At 40.3% G+C, this 19,675-nt stretch overlaps 1 protein-coding gene across 1 annotated transcript in view; it reads right to left on the bottom strand.

The window, feature by feature from the left end:
- Window positions 1–7,885: 7,885 nt before the first annotated feature.
- The window catches only part of aebp1a (AE binding protein 1a), a 41,436-nt gene continuing 29,646 nt past the window's right edge, over window positions 7,886–19,675 (bottom strand). Inside the window, exons 11-19 of the mRNA XM_038296674.1 lie at window positions 17,973–18,052; window positions 17,762–17,885; window positions 17,449–17,645; window positions 16,791–16,964; window positions 16,583–16,708; window positions 16,257–16,503; window positions 12,785–12,924; window positions 11,200–11,299; window positions 7,886–8,476 (exon numbers count right to left, since the gene is read on the bottom strand). Coding sequence (XP_038152602.1) covers window positions 7,902–8,476; window positions 11,200–11,299; window positions 12,785–12,924; window positions 16,257–16,503; window positions 16,583–16,708; window positions 16,791–16,964; window positions 17,449–17,645; window positions 17,762–17,885; window positions 17,973–18,052 — 1,763 coding nt within the window. The 3' untranslated portion in view covers window positions 7,886–7,901. The remainder of the gene's footprint in view (window positions 8,477–11,199; window positions 11,300–12,784; window positions 12,925–16,256; window positions 16,504–16,582; window positions 16,709–16,790; window positions 16,965–17,448; window positions 17,646–17,761; window positions 17,886–17,972; window positions 18,053–19,675) is intronic.

Genomic DNA, 19,675 nt, shown 5'->3' with positions numbered 1-19,675 from the left:
TGGATGCGACCTGGCTGTTCAGACAAAGGTCGCATTAAAAAAGATCAGATTCGTATCGAATTCAGGACCACATAGCCTAGTGGCCTGGGTCCCATTGGAGACGATCGGATCTGTGTTTTCAGACTGACATGAAAAGATCGCATATGGGCAAAAAAATCAGATTTGGGTCATTTCAGGCTGCAGTGTGAACGTAGCTTTAGTAATCAATAATTAACTGGAGCAGTTTTTCCCTACATGGGGAACATATACCCCTAGTGGCCCACGCGTGCATTGCAGGTGGTACATGAAAAGATTTGGTTGCTTAGATGGTAACATAATATAGGGCTCGGATCTGTTATTTGTTTTTGTGTGTGAGGATCCAATTGAATAGAATTAAACAAGCTTTTATCAACCAAAAAGTATGTTTTCATTTGAGTTCACCTTCATTTTTGACACATTAAAACCAAGCAGAGGAACAGGCTGGATGTAGAGAACAGCCTGGGATCCGCTGTTTTTCACACTGAGCTATCAAAGCAGCTCAGGTGTCTTAATGAAAACAAAGTAAAACTAATTAAGTCAGTCTGACTATATTTTAATCTGCAGGGTTCCTGTGGACCCTTAAAAAGCTTTAAAGCTACAGTGTGTAATAATTACAGGGATATACAGTCAGAAATGTAATATATTATACATAACTATGTTATCATCTACGAGCTCAGCCTCTTAACCTTAATATTTGAGTTGCCTTAGAATTCGTTATTTATAATTACATAGGAGCGGGTCTCGCAGCCATGGAGGCAGACATCTTTGCGCTACGGCAGCGCAGAGCCAACAAACTAGCGATTGCGAGATCGACCATTACGCTCGAAAGTAACTACGGCAAGTTAAGAGAGATGAACTGAGACGGTACTGAACAATAGATGGCAGTATTAAAATGATCTATGTAAACAAACCTCATCACTTGAGAAGGTAGGTGATGCGGACGTCGTGGAAGACATTTTGTCCCGTAACGCTTGCATACTGTTGGGGGGGGAGAAGCGGTGGGGGGGAGATGTTCATGTTGCTGCGGTATGAACGTTAGATGTTGCTGAAAATAACACACTGTAGCTTTAAAAAGCATTGAATTCTTCAGTATCTCGTAAGTCCTAAACTTGTCACCAGGTCATAAATAGTAATTAATTTGTGTAACTCCTATCAAGAATTAAAGTAATTTACAAAGATTTTTTGACATTTACCCAACGGTTCCCGGTGCATGTTGGGCTCTGACAGGGCTGCCCTTTGTCACCAGTTCTGTTCATTACATCTATGGACAGAATTTCTAGGTGCTGCCAGGGACCGGAGGGTGTCCGGTTTGAGAACCTCAGGATATCATATCTGCTGTATACAGATGATGTTGTCCTGTTGGCCTCATCAAACCAGGACCTCCACCGTGAACTGGGGTGGTTCGCAGCCGAGTGTGGGGCAGACCTGCATGAGGATGAGCACCACCAAATCCGAGGCCGTAGCTCTCCACCGGAGAAAGGTGGACTTCCCTCTTGAGGTCGGTGGAAAGTCCTTGTCTCAAGTGGAGGAGTCCAAGTATCTCGGGGTCTTGTTCACGAGTGAGGGACGGATGGAGCGTCAGCAGTGATGTGATCGCTCTATCAGATTGTTCTCAGTCTAATCAATCAATCAATCTACGTTCCCACCCTCAGCTATGGTCATGAGATCTGGGTAATGACCGAAAGGACAAGATTGCGAAAACCAGCGTCTGAAATTAGTTTTTCTTTGCAGGGTGGCTGAGTGCACCTTTCGAGATCGGTGGAGGAGCTCAGTTACGGAGGAGCTCAGAGTAGAGTCATTGCTCCTCCACATCGAAAGGAGCCAGCTGAGGAGGCTCGGGCACCTGTTCTGGATGCCTTCTGGTCGCCTCCCTCTGGGGGTTTTCCAGGAATGTCCCATTTGGAGGAGGCCTCATAGAAGGCCCAGGACACGCTGGAGGGACTATGTCTATGAACACCTGGTGTTGCCTCTCAAAGCAGCTGGAGGAGGTGTGTGTGGATCGGGGAGTCTGGGCATCTTTACTTAGACTGATGCCTCTGTGACCTGGCCCCGAATAAAGAGGAAAAAAAATGGATGGATGGACAAACAGCTTAGTTGTAACCATTATTAGTTAAATCCTGACAGCAGAACCAATAAAAACGATGTTGCAAACAGAGCTTGGGGTGATGCGCCGCCAACATTTTATCTGGACAATGTGGGAAAGTGGAAATTCCAATGTTGCGCTGATACCAGTATCGGGCAGGGCCCCGATCCAGCACTGAAATGGTGGTGTTGGTATCGGCGAGTACCAACAAATAGGGCACCGATACCATTACGAAAGCCATAAGTTTATTCAACTATTATCACCTGTACCAGCAGCTTATTAAAGCATCAGCATTTTCAGAAATCTATAAGATGAAATACGTGCATTTAAAAGACATAACAAAAGGCTTTACGCATTACCTGCTTTACCTTAACAGATCAGCTTAGTTTTATTATTTTTATTCATTTAGCAAGTACAAGAAATCACTTTACATGAAGAAGATAAAGAAAAAGATGCACAAGTTTACCCATAAGGAAGTTCCTGCTCAGCAGAGGATTTTAATTAAATGGACCTGATTCTACTTAGAAGGTGAAGCTCTCCTAAAAAAAAAAAAACATCTTCCTTCATAAATAGAGATGCACCGATCCGAGTTAGAAGCTGTAAATCTTTGACCTGCCAAAGAAATAACTCTTCTAACCTTCCAGCAGTCAGAGCTGATTGGATGCTTAATATAGAGACAGCGCCAACATCAGAAATCAGTCACTGTAAAACTTCATTCTGCCAAAAGTCCACATATTTTTATTTAAAACACACACGTGAATTACTCTCCACACCGATTTTAAATGATTAAGCTTTTTCTGAGCTTTTTTAACTAAAAACAACAACAGATTATAAGGTTATACAAGTTAGTAATATAATGCAAGAAGCTTGAGAAAACAGTTTGTACTTCTTTACTACTTAAAAAAAGCTGGGCTTCTTGGAGGACCATGACTCCCAGTTACAGGTTAAAATGGTTTCTTATTGAACAGACAGAATCAGACTGCAGAGCTTCTACATATCTTGATTTTTTTTTTCTGGCATCATTATATGATTAATAGATTCATAAATCTTTTTAAACAGAGCACAGAGAGGAGCAGGGAGAGCTGCAGATTAAAGGTGAAACTGATTTACTGGGAAATAAAACATGCAATAAAATATATCTCCAAGTTTACCAGAAACTTTGCAAGAAAGAAAATGTTATATTTAAAATCCAGCATATCCATATTTTTCTGGATGGATGGATGGAATTTAAATTGTACTTCTAGGGATGCATGATATGTCGATATTGGCATCGGAATCGGCTGTTAATCATTATTTTTTTATACATGAGTGTTTTTGGACCCTATATATGTAATACACTAAAAGGCATCTCTCTACCTATAAATATAAATATCAGGGTGTTATGGTTCTCTTGTTCTCAACAATAGGAAAGCATTCAATAAATATATGTTTGAGCTCATTTTTGGAAAATACAGAAACCTAATGAAAGCGTTCGAGTCGAGTAACTGTATGCCGTCCCAACCAACTTTCATCACAAAGTTACACCTTTGTCCTCACCCAATCTCGAAGTGTGCGCCCAGCCACCCTGCGAAGGAAACTCATTTCAGTTTGCGATCTTGTCCTTTGGGTCATTACCCAGATCTCATGACCATAGGTGAGGGTGGGATTGTAGATTGATCGGTAAATCGAGAGCTGTGCCTCTCGACTCAGCTCCCACGAGTGTGGTAATAGATTCAACCTTAAACCTTTATTCCATAGTGAAAGTATGAGGAGAATCAAGACAATACTGTTTTCTTTTTGTTTGTTTTTTTTTAAAATAAGAAATAATCATCAGAGCATGATCAGCAGCTCTCACTGGAGCGGTTTGCAGCCGAGTGTGAAGCGGCCGGGATGAGGATCAGTGCCTCCAAATCCGAGACCGTGGTCTTGAGCCGGAAAGGGTAGAGTGCCTTCTCCGGGTTGGGAGGATTTACTGCCCCTAGTGGAGGAGTTTTAACCTGACAACAGCCAGATGCATGTCTCGCTCCGCCCAGCTCCACTCACATACATCTGGGAACCCGCTCATTGAAAGTGATTTCCCCAACCGAATTTATGGTCTGTCCAATCAGGACGCAGGGTGGGTGTGTCCTGGAGTGGAGAAGCGACCGTGAGATTCCAACAACAATGGCGGCTCGCATTGAGGAAGCAAGCGTTAGCATTGATGCTGCTATTTCTTCTGTGTTGTCCAATCTATCTGATATTGTTTCATTAAAAGAACATCAGAGAACGGCTTTGAAGGCTTTTGATGGTGGAAACGATGTTTTCGCCCTTCTCCCGACCGGATTTGGCAAGAGCTTGATCTACCAAATGGCTCCTCCTCTCACAGCGTCACGGGTTAGCTTCGGTGTGAGTGGTTGAAATAGCACGTCAATAAAGATGACAGACAAGTGGCTTATCCAATCATATGCAAGGAGTTTTGATAAGGCCCAGCCTTCAGTAAAGGCAATTCCTATGGCGGGTTCCCAGATGTATGTGAGTGGAGCTAGGCGGAGCGAGACATGCATCTGGCTTTTGTCAAGTTAGAGGAGTTTAAGAATCTTAGGGTCTTGTTCACGAATGAGGGGAAGATGGATTGGTGCGGCGTCTTCTGGGAAGCGGGCTCTGCACCAGTCTGTTGTGGTGAAGAGAGAGCTGAGCCAAAAAGCAAAGCTCTCGATTTACCGATCGATCTACGTTCCTGTCCTCATCTATGGTCATGAGCTTTGGGTCATGACCGAAAGAACGAGATCCTGGATACAAACGGCCAAAATTTGTTTTCTCCCTAGTTGTCCAGGTTCTCCCTTAGAGATAGGGTGAGAAGCTCAGTCATCCAGGGAGGACCCAGAGTAGAGCCGCTGCTCCTCCACATAGAGAGGAGCCAGTTGAAGTGGCTCAGGCATCTGGTTAGGATGCCTCCTGGACGTCTTCCTGGTGAGGTGTTCCAGGCACGTCCCACCGTAGGAGGCCCAGGGGGAGACCCAGGACACGCTGGGGGGACTATGTTTCTCGGCTGGCCTGGGAGCGCCTTGGGGTTTCCCTGGATGAGCTGGCCAAAGTGGCTGGGGAGAGGGACGTCTGGGCCTCCTTTCTGGAGCTGCTACCCCCGTAACCCGACCCCGGATAAGCAGAAGAAGATGGATGGATGGAAAAAATAATCAAAATAACTGCCCTTTTTTTTGCGTGACATTTTTATGTTGTAGTTCTTTCCAGGTGCTGTAGAATCTATAGCAGGTAGTTCTACGCATCAATACATCAGCTGGTTTCTGAAAGTTACAGGTTCTTTAAAATTACTCCCAAAATGATAGAGATGTACTGATACTAGAAACATTCAATTTTTTAACACTCAAGTATTTTCAAAACTGAGTACTTCAATCTCAGTTAACTTTTACTTGTATTTGAGTAAAAGTTTAATAAGTATCAATCATTGAGTATTTAGTCCACCACCTTCTGTGTTCATAGACTGTTTGTCATTTAGAGGGAGGAACCAATCAGAGAAAGTAAACTGCCTGTGATTGGTTTCTTCCTGTTTAGGGGTGGAAACGTTAGCAAAGCATCTTCTTGTTCTCTTCAACAGTTAGATTCATTTACTGATAATTTTATAAACACAATGCTGGACACACACAAAAATCCTAACACTATCTGCAAACAGATTTAAAATGTAGATGTCTGTGTTCAGCAATAAACCTGAGTTTATTCAAACCTTACTTTCCTGATTATAAACGGTGAGCTAATGCTGTCAGAACACATTTATGAATAAGTTAAATGAAGTTATTTAATGATGACATAATTAAAACAGTTTTTACCCTTAAAGAGAACAGATATTAGCCTGAAGATGCTTTGCTAACACGACTTTCCCTGAGAAGTAGCCAATCACAGGCAGTTTATTTCTTCAGTTGGTTTAACCCTCAAAGTATGGAGCTAAATCTGCCTCACAATTTTCACAAATACACATATGTGATTCGTACATGAACAGGACAAGATCCACACACACAAAGCAGGATTCAGGCAAGCATACAAGATCCACACATGCACAGCACATTATTTGCCAAAGTATTTCTGGGCCTTAAACAACTATGAATAAATTACAAAGTACCATTGGTCTTTAAACTTTGCTGCATTTGTGTGTGGATTTTTGAGACTCTCCTGACATGCCTTGATACACAAATGCATTTTTTTAAACCGGATGGTTTGCAACCAATTACAGTGCTCCCTTGTATAAGCCAATCACAAGAAAGTATCGTGCTGTGAGTGTGTGTGGATCTTGTACTGTGTATGTGTGGACTTTTTGTGCTTGCGTGAATCATTGTGTGAGACCGATTTAGCTCCATATCAAAGTGACCAAAATTGACATGAGCTCAGAAAATGATCCACGTGAAAGTAGGAAGAACATAGAAAGCAAGAGAGCGCAGAGAAGCATGGAGTCATGGATGTGGCACACTGGAGGCCTTATGGTATTAAATCCAGACAAGTTTAGGTGTTTTAAATAAAACTGCTCCTATATTTATTATATATGTGCATCTTTGGCAGAACCTTGTAGTATTATACCTTTTAAAGCAATAACAAACAGAAGGTATGCTTTAAACTGTGTCTGGCCTCATATCAGTGGTTAAATTGGTTTGCATTAGTAACTAACCATCGGTCTCTAGTAACTAACTCATATTTATGACAAAAAAGGAGATTCTCAGACGTTTGCCAACATTCACAGCATGTTCAAAGAATTTTGGAAAACCAAAAGGATAAAACTAACTTTGCTGCAGTGAGTTCCTGTTATGTTGTGAAAGTCTCTTTCTCAGCCTGAATAAATCACAAATGTCTGAAAAATATGTAAAATACAACTTCTTAGATCTGTGTGCTTCGTCTGACTTCGTTTTACTACTATAATATTCTACTTACTACATCAAGTTTTGCCCTCATTCTCAGGTAAGTCAACTTCCACACCGAATAGCTCTGTTATTTTGACCTGTAAGACTTTATGGTGCGTTTAATGACCAGAGAGGTATAGGAATCAGCATTCCTAGCGATCTAATTTATGGAGTGAATTTTGTTCCATTATTGTTGCAAGCGAAGAACAGATTTTTAAATCCACATTGGAAAAACAAAAATAAAAAAATAAAATCCAGAAATTTTCCACTTGTTATTTCAAACTAATATTTTTCAAATGTTATTTTTTAACTCTTTTGTGCTGAATTTAGATTTTTGAATAATAGTTTATTTTTTTATTATATTTTTAAAATCATTTTTCTTCAGAATTTCATGGCTATACTATATATTTGTCTGTTATTCATTTCATAATTTTGTTTTTATTCATTTAATTATGAATATTTCAGGCATCCATATATAGAGTAATATAACTTGACAATAATAAAATTTGTTAAACTCAATCTGAAAAAGAAATAAAAATTTATCGAAATATAGAACACGTAAAATAAAAGAATAAACATTTAAAAATATTTAAGATAACAAATTGTAAAAAAAAAAAAATTATACATTTAAAAACTTAAAATGTGAAAAATAGAAAAAGACCCCTAAAAAACAATATCTGCGAAAACAAATATTAAAAACATTTTATTAAATAAAATCTTCTCTCTTTTTTAACATTTCTGTCCGCAATTAGTTTTCTTTTCTTTCAACAATAATTGAACAGAATTCACTCCATATCTGGTCACTGATCAGGGTTTAGTGTTAAAAATCCTCCAGTTTCTCGGTGCATCTCTCACTCCATAAAGATTCCTAAAAACAGAAAAAGCTGAAAGACTGCAGTGCCAGTTTGTGGTTATTGATGAGAGATAGGCCTTAATGTGTTTTAATCAATTTTATATTCAAAGTTATATTCCTGTGTGGGCGCCGAGTCAAATAAGAAGGCGTCAAACGGGTTTTCTGTCCAGCTGCCCACAGGAAACCAGGAGTCGTACCAGGAGGTCGTGCTCTCAGTCTCTGGTGGTTGTGTTGTTGTTGTTGTTGTGGTGGTTGTTGTTGTTGTTGTCGTCGTAGTTGGGGGGGTGGTTGAGATCCTGCCTCTTGACCTTCTGGCTTGCAGTCGTCGTAAGCGCATCAGTCTGAGTCGCCTGAGTCGCTCAGCTCTCTGAGGGTTGGCCCGAGGGTATGCTACTGTGGTGGTGGTGGGCGGCGCCCCAGTAGTCGACACAGTCGCCTTCAACCTGTTGGTTTTTGGAACGACTCGAATGGGCCTGTTCCCATTCAGAGCCATGATCCTTTTGATCCGGTCCCAGTTGGACTTGGCTAAGGTGAAACTGCAGGGGGTCGCTCCGGTGTCATAGCCGACCATGCAGAGCCGCGTGTGGGAGGTGTGGCCGTCTGCTTTGGCCGTCACCTTGTACTCTCCAGGATTGAGCAGCCGCCAGTAGTCTCCGCTGGCAGCTAGAGACACAAGTGGAGGAAGAAAATGACAACAACCAGAAATAGTTACTTTAACAATGAGGGGTTTTATGTGAAAGAACAACACGAGTTAGCATCTAACCATAAACTGGAAGGAAAGGCATAAATTATTTTATTTTAAAACAATGAATGAGGAACATCCTGCAGACCAAGAAATAGCGATTAAGATTTCAACGTTTCAATCAAACAAGGAAATTAGACCAATTTCTGTAGAAAAAAATGACCAGTAAATCCTTGTAGGCATAAACACAACAAGAAAGGTAGCCTATGTTTGCCTATTGCAAAAAAATAAAGCAAAGAAGGCTTTCAGTGTCACTATCTTAGTCTGGATTTTTTTTCATCAACAAGAGAATGAGTTTCCCTTTCACTTTGTTCAGCTTCATTTAAAGCAACTCTATGTAACGTTTAGCCACTAGGGGCGCTATTAGCCTGGGTGCCATTCCGAACTTAGTCCCGCCCACAACGTTTGAGGTCGGGAAGTTCGGTCTGGCATTGCTCAGTAGTAGCGCGAGTGTGCTCGCACAAAATCTGGCGGGCCAATCAAATTGTCAGGGCGGGCTTTATACGATGATGGACAGATGATCAACAGTAACGTAATCAACCACGTGACCAAAGCGCGCTTGGGTGACAACAACAATGGCTGCCGCTGGAGAGTTTAGGTGAGTAGATTCTGCTATTAGGTCTGTTCTAGAAGATATCGACAGCAAATTAATTTTAAAAGAGGAACAGAGAAACGCGATCAAGGCTCATCTTCTTATTCTAGGCGTGCAACTGCACGCTTTGATTTTTGTTGACAACAACTATGCGTCGCTTAACATACGTCACGCACTCCGTTGCTCTTATTGGTTGTAGGTCTATCCAATTGAGTGCAGAGGCATTTTCTTTTCCTGGTTCGTTCGAAACACGCCCCAAAATCACAGCTCTATGGAGCAGTATCAGGCCCCGTCCACACAAAGTCAAAACGAACACGAAATGCTAATATTTTTCAGAACGTTTGTCGTAAAGACGGAGACGTAAAATAAATGTGATCGTCCACACGAATGCATGAAAACGCTGCAAAATGTATGCCAGGCCTATAAGTGGCGCTGTGGTGCCAAAGCAAAAATAGGCGACGAAATGTTGGGCATGCGCACTAATATTTATACATGGTTGCCCTGCGGGTCCATTTTCGTGGTTCAGTCAAATTCAGGTACTGAACTATGTCGTCGATATTGCTCTGTTCTTCCTGGAGATATTCCAGAAGAGGAAGATTCTGTTGTAAGCCCGACAGCAGGGTGAGTAGCATTAGCAGCAACCATTCAACACAGTACGGCGCCATTGTTGTTGTGATACTGTGTCGTGCATGCGTGTAGAGGCGACGCTATGTCGCATGCGTGTAAAAAAAAAAAAAAAATGCGGTTAGAGCTTAAAGATGGAAACGCGAAAACGGCGTTTCAAAATCTTCCCACTCTGAAGGCTGGAAAAAAAAAAGATCGTTTACAGACCCCCGAAACGCCGGCTTCGTATGGATGAGAGGCTGGTTTGGTGAAAAATTTGTGCGTTTAGGCCAGGGGTTGGCTTCGTGTGGACGGGGCCTTAGACTCATATTCTGACTAGAATTGAGTAGGACTACGTCAGGCTAGGGCGCTATACCTGTAACCAGTGGAAGTTCTAGACCAGTGGTCTTTAACCTGTGGCTAAGAACGTTACTCGTTGCTCTTAGCTTTGGTTTAATGTTAATGTTTATAAATATTTATTTCACGTCATGTGCTCCATCCAATGCAGATCATTGGCTCCATCCATATCTAGTGAAAACTAGTGTAACTGGATGAGTCATATAACGCAAACACTCATTGGTTAGCTAAAGGTATAATCAGAAGCAAGCAGGTGTTCTTCAAACTGCTAACATGAATTGTCTATGCCATGCTACAATGTGGGATTCAGAAAAAGATATTCAAATGTCTGAAAGGTCAGACTCAGGCGAGAGCGTATCGGGAGACGGAGACCAACAAGACCTCCCTCATCCTTGGCCCTATCTCAAAGAATTTTTAAAAACTGAGCTTTCAATTCATATAGTGGCATCTAGCTGTTACTATATACTTTTATACTTTAAGTAGTTTTTGGAGCTCATACTTTTTCACTTTTACTTGAGTAAAGATGTCAAGTTAATTTACCAGTGTGTTTTTAAACAGCAGTATCTATACTTCTACTTAAGTAACAAATGTTTGTACTTTTGACACCACTGTTAAAAACACAGTAATATTTTCTATTAGGCAAAGTTGGAAAACCAATTTCTTAACTTTTGAATCTACTGGAGCATAAAAACAAGCCAGAAAGGCAGACAAGGAGCATGGACTCCTGTTAGTGATATATCAGGGAGCTCCTTACATTGGATCTGCACGCCTAGAAGGTTAAAAATGCTTGAGGAGTAGTTTACATCAGTGTGTTTTATGTAAAACTGTTCAGATCAGTATTTATTACACGTGTGCACATTTGGCAGAACTCCGACATAAGGCTGCAAATGGCCCTCGAGCCTCACTTTGGACACCATGGCTTTTCGTCTCAATTTGATTAAACAGTGATTCAGCTTTTGTCTGCATGAAACTGTTTTACTCCAAGTTTCTTTTCCTTTGGTTTTTCTTTGGTGCCAAAAATAGTGAAACCATTCGTGCAGGACTGTTTTTTTTTTCCAGCAGTGGGGTTTTATGTGTTGGATCCTGACATACCGGTTTTGACATCATGCCGGAGGCCCTCCACAGAGATCGTAGCATTAGGCAGCGGGTTTCCCTCCATGTCTCTCACTATGCCTTTTATTCCTCGATTCACCTGCAGAACCAAGGAAAATCTTCTCAGGGCAAAATTCTGTCTAAATATAAATTATCTGAACAGACAGAACACTGGAAAAAAAGATAAAGGAAGTAGAAGGCAGTGTTTTCTGTCTGGTCAGCTCCATTGAACTGTATGGAGGCTGTTTACTCCTAACTCATAGTTTGTTTTGTTTACTGAAATCCATCAAAAACAACTGGTGCAGTTTGAAAGATTGGTGTTAGTTAAATCTCAAATCCTTTGGTTCTCAACGAATCTGTAAGGTAAAGATCCAACCAGACATCAGTGTTGTCTAAAGTTGTATCAAGTGAATTTAAAGAGTGAATCTATAGAGAAAAATAACTTTTGAAAGCTTCAAAATAAAAATAAAAAATTGAGGGTAACTTTCCTGTAATCTAGATTTTATATTTTCAAATTATTATTTTTATTTTCACATTTTATTTCAATGTTCTTTCTTTTTTTTTCTCCAGATTTTAGAATTTCAAGTTTAATTTTTCAGATGTAACTTTTTCAGATTGATTTGTGGGGCGGGGTTTCCTCTACAGTTAGGGGCAAAGATGCGATTCTATTGGTCTGCATGAAAATGAGCAACAACATTTTTATTGATCCAGAGCGAGTGTTTGCACTGGGCTCAAAATATGAAACCTGTAAAAAATTTGACAAAATGTTTTAAATAAAATTTTAAAATATAAAATCTGTGATTAAAAAAAATTATCCGAGTCCAGCAGTTAATTTTTTTATATATATATTTTTTCTTATAACTGTCAATCCATGATCACATATTTGTATTTCCATTTACAAAACAGGTATACATTATTTTTTTCTTTCAAATTATTCCTTTAAACACAGTGCTCTTTGCATGAAACAATATTGGAGCATAAGGTTGTTGTGATAAAATTACTTTATTGTATATACAATTTAGGGGAAAAAATTACGATTAAATGCTTCAAAATAAAAAAAAAGGGCTTTTGAGAATAACTTTCCAGTACTCTAGATTATATCAAATGATTATATTTATTTTCATCTTTTATTTAGATGCTTTTTTTTTTTCAGATTATAGGATTTCAAGTTTTATTTTTCAAATTTCTTGGTTTCAGTTTGATTTTTATGAATTTCCTTCTTTTTTTCAATTTGCATCTTACAGATCACCTGTAGGGCGGGCTTTCCTCTACAGTTAGGGGCAAAGATGTGATTCTATTGGTCTGCATGAAAATTAGCAACAGCATTTTTATTGGTCCAGAGTGTGTGTTTGCACTGGGCTTAAAATATGAAACCTGTAAAAAATTAAACAAAGTGTTTTAAATAATATTTTAAAATATAAAATCTGTGTTATTTATCAAAATGTGAAATATGGAAGATTGATTAAAAAAACTAAACAAACCAGAGTTCAGCAGTAACTTTTTTTTTAAATCAAAGAATTTTTAAATTTACATTTATAAAACATGTTTTAAATGTTAAAATTGATTTAAACACAGTGGTTCTCACTTGCTCCATGAAGGACAGAAGAGCCTCGCGGTTGTTCTCCCACTCTAGTGGCAGCTCGCTCTCATGGGGAAATTTGTCACAACCCAGAAAGATGGAGAGTTCGAAGCAGTTGGTGTGCAGGTAGCTGAAGTCGTTCATACCTGTGGAGGAAGTCCATGGAGTTTATGGTTTAGAGAGATCTTTACAAATTATTTAAGAGAAAAATGCAACTTTTATGTCTTTTATATACTTTAACTTTCTGGTAAATCAAATTATTGCTTAGGACTTTAACCAACCATACTATGGAGGATAAAAAGTGCCAAAATTAAATAAATAAATACAGCATGAAATAAATAAATAAATGTGTCAATAATTAATTAAATGTGTCAATAATTAATTAAATGTGGAATTAAATAAATAAATGTGTCATTCATTAATTAAAACCACGTCACTAATATAAAGTGCCACAGTTAAATAAATAAATACAGCGATAAATAATTAATTAAATGTGTAATTAATTAAATAAATAAGGAATTAAATATATAAATGTGTCATTGATTTAATAAAATACGTCTTCATTTTATGAAAAAAATATATATAATTATTTCAGTGTGAATTTAATTATTTCATGGTCCTGAGTTGCAGTGCATTAAAACCATTAAAAGAATCTGCCAAAGTCACCCATCAAAGTTAGGGGGTGGTTATCTAACACCTGATTGGTCACTCTGCACATTAAGGCGAAGCAAATCGATTACAGAGACTGTGATCCACAGGTTGTGAACAGGTTCGCGTTAACCCTGCCCCCTAACTTGATAGTGTCAAGTGCTGTATATTGGCCTTAGGAATAATTTAGAATAACTTATATGTGTCAACTATTTAGGTCACTCTTAAGCTGCTGCCCCCGCGACCCGACCCCGGATAAGCGGAGGAAGATGGATGGATGGATGGATATTTAGGTCACTTAGGCTACATTCACACTGCAGGCCTTAATGCTCAATTCCAATTTTTTGTGAAAACCAATTTTTTTTGCATTGCTGTTCATGTTTCCAAATATATGCCACTTGTATGTAATCTCCTGTGTGAACTGCATTCATGCAGCTTAAGTGTCCCACATGCGCAGTAAAGAACGCAATGATGTCACAAGCAAGTGTGCTTTGTGTTTAGGGAAATAAACATGGATTGTAGTGCTGGAGGGCATTTAGCGATCTTTCCCACACTTAAAGTTTTAGGGAAACAGCTGTTCCAACCGTTGCATTTCCGAATTCTCCAGAGTGGTGCACGACTTTACACGAGTGAATAAAGTGAATGTGATTGGTCGTTTATCAAGGGGGCGGGATTGTTGTGGCAGAAGGTTCGCAAGCAAGTTTGGTTGTGGCCGGTTTGTCGGAAGCATCTTGCTAACCAGTTAGCAACTTAGTGCTAGCAGGTTCCCAATGGGAAATTCCATTGGAACCAAGTAGCACTAAATTGGTGACTTAGAAACGACACTGTCAAGGAACGCTATGGACAGAGGAAACATGCAAGAGGAGGAGAGTTTAGTGTCGGAGGTCGTGGATGAGTCTCCTCCGTCATCCATTTTTCATTTAGAGAAGGAAAGCGGGGATGAAGATGTTGTGGAAGAGGACGCCAGGGTGGCAGAAGCTTGGTTTGGTGTAGAAGGCTTACAGCCGTACATGTTTGAGCCCTTTCCTCGCAACGCTGCCAGTTCTGTTAGACCGAAAACATTTGATTACAGATGACCATTGATATATTATTGGCCGAATTTATGTGTTTAGGCTGACGTATAACAGACTGACCTGCAACAATAACACAGATTTTAAGACAGTATTTTTTTTTTCAAATAGAAATTTTCTTACTTTTGCGGCAATATCGTCTGATAAAGAGTACATTTATATACATGTTTAAGGCAGAATGATTTTTCATTTAAATGTGATTTCCCTAAAAAGTCAATCTTTTTTTAGTAAAAAAAAAAGACTGCTCTTCGCATTATCGTCCGCCATGTTTGTTGTTTTTCTTCCTGCTTCTGTGTAGCAAGACACAGAATAGTGACCTTTGTTGAGTATTAATGGCGTAAAGTTCGGATGAATGCGAACTGGCCTTTCGTACACTGGTTGCATTTAAAAAGATCAGATTTGTATCAGATCCAGGAACACATAGCCAAGTGGCCTGGGTTGCATTGGAAAAAATTCTATCTTTGTTGTTCAGACTGCCATGGAAAGATCAGATATACACTCACCGGCCACTTTATTAGGTACCCCATGCTAGTAACGGGTTGGACCCCCTTTTACCTTCAGAACTGCCTCAATTCTTGGTGGCATAGATTCAACAAGGTGCTGGAAGCATTCCTCAGGGAGTTTGGTCCATATTGACATGATGGCATCACACAGTTGCCGCAGATTTGTCGGCTGCACATCCATGATGCGAATCTCCCGTTCCACCACATCCCAAAGATGCTCTATTGGATTGAGATCTGGTGACTGTGGAGGCCATTTGAGTACAGTGAACTCATTGTCATGTTCAAGAAACCAGTCTGAGATGATTCCAGCTTTATGACATGGCGCATTATCCTGTTGAAAGTAGCCATCAGAAGTTGGGTACATTGTGATCATAAAGGGATGGACATGGTCAGCAGCAATACTCAGGTAGGCTGTGGCGTTGCAACGATGCTCAATTGGTACCAAGGGGCCCAAAGAGTGCCAAGAAAATATTCCCCACACCATGACACCACCACCACCAGCCTGAACCGTTGATACAAGGCAGGATGGATCCATGCTTTCATGTTGTAGATGCCAAATTCTGACCCTACCATCCGAATGTCGCAGCAGAAATCGAGACTCATCAGACCAGGCAACGTTTTTCCAATCTTCTATTGTCCAATTTCAATGAGCTTGAGCCCACCTTGGTTGTAATGGGTGGTTATTTGAGTCACTGTTGCCCTTCTATCAGCTCGAACCAGTCAGGCCATTCTCCTCTGACCTCTGGCATCAACAAGGCATTTCCGCCCACAGAACTGCCGCTCACTGGATGTTTTTTTCTTTTTCGGACCATTCTCTGTAAACCCTAGAGATGGTTGTGCGTGAAAATCCCAGTAGATCAGCAGTTTCTGAAATACTCAGACCAGCCCTTCTGGCACCAACAATCATGCCACGTTCAAAGTCACTCAAATCACCTTTCTTCCCCATACTGATGCTCGGTTTGAACTGCAGGAGATTGTCTTGACCATGTCTACATGCCTAAATGCACTGAGTTGCCGCCATATGATTGGCTGCTTAGAAATTAAGTGTTAACGAGCAGTTGGACAGATGTACATAATAAAGTGGCCAGTCAGTGTAGATGTCAGGTCGAATATGGGCAAAGCAGTTGTATTGGGGTCACTTTAGGCTGCTCTGTGACTTCAGTGTGTCAGAGTATGTTATTTTTATTTTTTTAGACCAATCTGCCCATCCAAACCTTAGAACAGTCCTCTATGGTCTGTTTGCCATATTTTACTTACTGCCCACCACAGGCTTCCAGCTGGCTCTGTTAATGATCCCCTGCCCTCCAGTGACATCATCGCCGTGACAGGATCCCCGGTAGGTCTCCGTCATGGTCAGGTGGCTGTGTGCGTACGACATCGCCAACCAGCGAAACATGGCATCATCGGCCGTCTCCCTGAGGGCTCCTTCGTTCTGCCGCTGAATCCGAGCCCAGGTCTCTTCGTTCATCTCAGCATTAGCCCTCCAACGCCGGCTGTCAGTTAACTGACATAGAAGGACGGTACAGAGTCATCATGCTCATACTGCTCAACATCTTACATGCGTTAAGTTCTGATAGACTTACAGAAATTGGAGGACGCTGCATATCAAAAGGGTAAACCACCATTTTCTCTCCTCCTTGTAAATTGGCTCCAAGCACAAATGGAGTGCGCTCCATCCATGAAATTATAGCTTTGGTCTCGACTGCAAGCTAAAGTAAGAAAACACTATTAATACAGATGTAAAAGATAAAAAACAAAACAGAAAAAGGCTCCTGGTGTCTGTAGACTCACAGAACCACTGAGGTAGTTTTCCGGCAGTGGAATGTGATGATTGGGCACTATACGAGGAACCCAACCTCTGTCCTCAGCTCCCCACAAGATGCTGTTCAGATCCGGGAAGTTCTGGAAGAGGTCATAACCTTCCTCAGTCCAGTGGCCCAGCGCCCAGTTTCCCATCTCAGAGCCCTGAGGTACAGAAAGAGGACATTTAATGACTGATTCTTTATCCTGGAATTGTGAAAAACCGTGTTCACGTTTTTAGTTTAAGTTACTGACATTGCTGTTATTCAACAGAGACTTGTCACATTTCGGTTTTAAAAGATCAAACACTAAAAAACTTTGAACAGTAGCTTTGGCATATAGGTAAGCTGGACAAAAGCCTTTTTACAAATAGGGGGTTAAATAATTGCTGTTGTGCAATAACCCAGAACCACACCCATTTCTATTACAAACCCCACACTAAGGCCCCATTTCAACTACTCTTTTAAAACAGTGCTGAGATCAGACCAAGCACGGTAACAGAGATAACTATTGAGTGTAAAAGGGCGCACTTTCTTTAAAATTTCAATTTAACCAAATATTTTTAAAATTTACATTAACAAAAACCTGTCCTTTGCTTGGGAAATTAATGGAACAAATTTGACTCCCTATGAGTCTTGGTTGACCGCACCATCTCATAGGCCAGCTCGTATGCGTCTGGGTTCAGCGATGGCACCAGGTGGATCCTCACTCCATCTACCAGGCGTCGAACTCTTGGGTTGTCATCTTTGTATTCCTTACAAAGGAACTGCATCAAAAGCAGGAGAAGCTCCCGACCCAGAGCCTCGTTGCCATGGAGACCGGCTGTGTAACGGAACTCCGGTTCTCCTAACGATGGTTCAGAAAATCGGGACAGATTTGCATTAAGGGTGTGAAGCTAGTGAGCTCACAAAAAAATAGAACAAAGTGAATGACCTGTTGAATAGAGAAGAAAAAATGTCAACCTTCCTCGTGTTCGCCAGGGTTGTCGGAGATCTCCATGGCATACATCTTAAGGCCTTTGGAGCTTTTCCCAATGTTATAGATCCGGGTAATATTTGGACACTCCTCATTGATCACCTTCATCATCTAAAACGAAGCGATGAAAGAGGGAATGAGATCAGAGCTGGTTTACGTCAGCCAGAGGTAAACCAGGAGGCTTAGCCAGCATAAAACCTGTCTCATATCCTTATAGTTGTGGTGTCTGAAGTCCAGGTCGTCAGATGAGTTGACCTCATTCTCACTTTGATACCTGCCTGAGGGCATAAAGGACACCATGTCAGAAAGAAACGCATTTATATTTATATGAAACGTGTCATAATTGGAAGTACATGCAATTATAGATTATTAGTGTGGAGGGTTAAGGGAGACAAAATTAAATAAATGTATCACAAAATAAATGAATGTAAAACGAAATAAATAAATGGACCATTAAATATTCCATGAAATAAATAAACTAATTGATTTATTTCATACATCATAAACTAATAAAATGTTTCATAAAATGAACCATTATATAAATACACGTACCAATTAAGATAAAATGAAATAAATGTTTCATTTCATGTTCCATTAATGAATTAAAGGTACCATTTATTGTTAATTGATTTTATGTTTAAATGTATTCATTTCATGATACATTTTAAAAATTTGTCCCCTTCAATCCTCCATATGTTCAATATGATACATTCAAGCATTTATTTGTGTATTGATTCTTTAAAGAAAGGTGTTTCAATATTTCCATGTCAAATATTGGTAAAGCATAGATCTACTTAATCAGAAAAATACTTTCTCTTGTTTTAGATTTTATTCTATTTTTAAAAATTTTTTATTTTGTTATCCCGAGCTATCTCTATAGTTATGCTGCTATAGACTTAGACTGCTGGAGGACATAGGGACCCCTTTTTCATCATTCTGCTTCATTCTATCTCTATTCTGCAGAATCTGTTAGTTCAATCTCTAACGTTCTGCTCTCTCTACTTTTTCTCATAATAGCTTCATCTGGTCTGTTCCTGTTTGGCTGTGACTCCATCCTGGAGAGAAATATCAGCTGTGCTGCTGCCATCAAAACCTTTGTTTATAGATGTTGGAGATCAGCCTGTTTTTCAGTGTAGTCCTGTTTCTCTGACTGTGACCGGCTGGATGTGCTCTCTTCATCCTCTGACATGGGAGCTGGCTCCGAGCTCGTCTGCCTGGCAGTGTGTTTCCTAGACGGGGCCGCCTGTTACAGTTGCTTTATGTATCTCTGCTTCTGTTATGTCAAAGTCCAAAACTGGGGTTCAGAACAAAGACTAATATTAGGCAGAAGGTTGAGCTGCTAACCATCAAAGTTTAACCTCTTAGACCAGATGGTTTAAGGACTACTTTCCACCTAAAACAGTTTAAGCTAATTCCATGCTGTCTGATAGATCTATAAATGGTAAAGAGAACTGGGCCGCCTTTTACAGCTGCCTTTTCTATCTCTGCTTCTGTCTCCTTGAACCCCAGTCGGCCTCGGCAGATGGCCGCTCACACTGAGCCTGGTTCTGCTGGATGTTTCTTCCTGTTAAAAGGGAGTTTTTCCTCTCCACTGTCGCTACAAGCATGCTTAGTGTGAGGGATTGCATTCGAGTCAATCAGTCGATGCAATCAACTGGTTTTCCTTAGATAGAAAACTTTGAATCAATTTGACTGGATGATCTGGTGAATGTTCTCTGGAAAACTTTGAGCTGCCAGTTGAAGCAGGGATTTCTTAAAATGTTTTAGGGACAGTGGAGGTGGAGATCCCTTCTCCAGCCTTAGGACATCCACTGTCTGCTGCTGCTAAGATGCTGATTGCTGATGCAAACTGGTGAAACCTCACTCTACACTATTCAGCTGTGTAGTTTGTAGGCATATAT

The sequence above is a fragment of the Cyprinodon tularosa genome, unplaced genomic scaffold (assembly GCF_016077235.1).
Source record: "Cyprinodon tularosa strain WSP-4 unplaced genomic scaffold, ASM1607723v1 ctg374, whole genome shotgun sequence".
NCBI classification, from domain to species: Eukaryota; Metazoa; Chordata; class Actinopteri; order Cyprinodontiformes; family Cyprinodontidae; genus Cyprinodon; species Cyprinodon tularosa.
The sequence above is the reverse complement of the archived record's forward strand: the minus strand, read 5'-3'. Positions and strand labels throughout refer to the sequence as shown.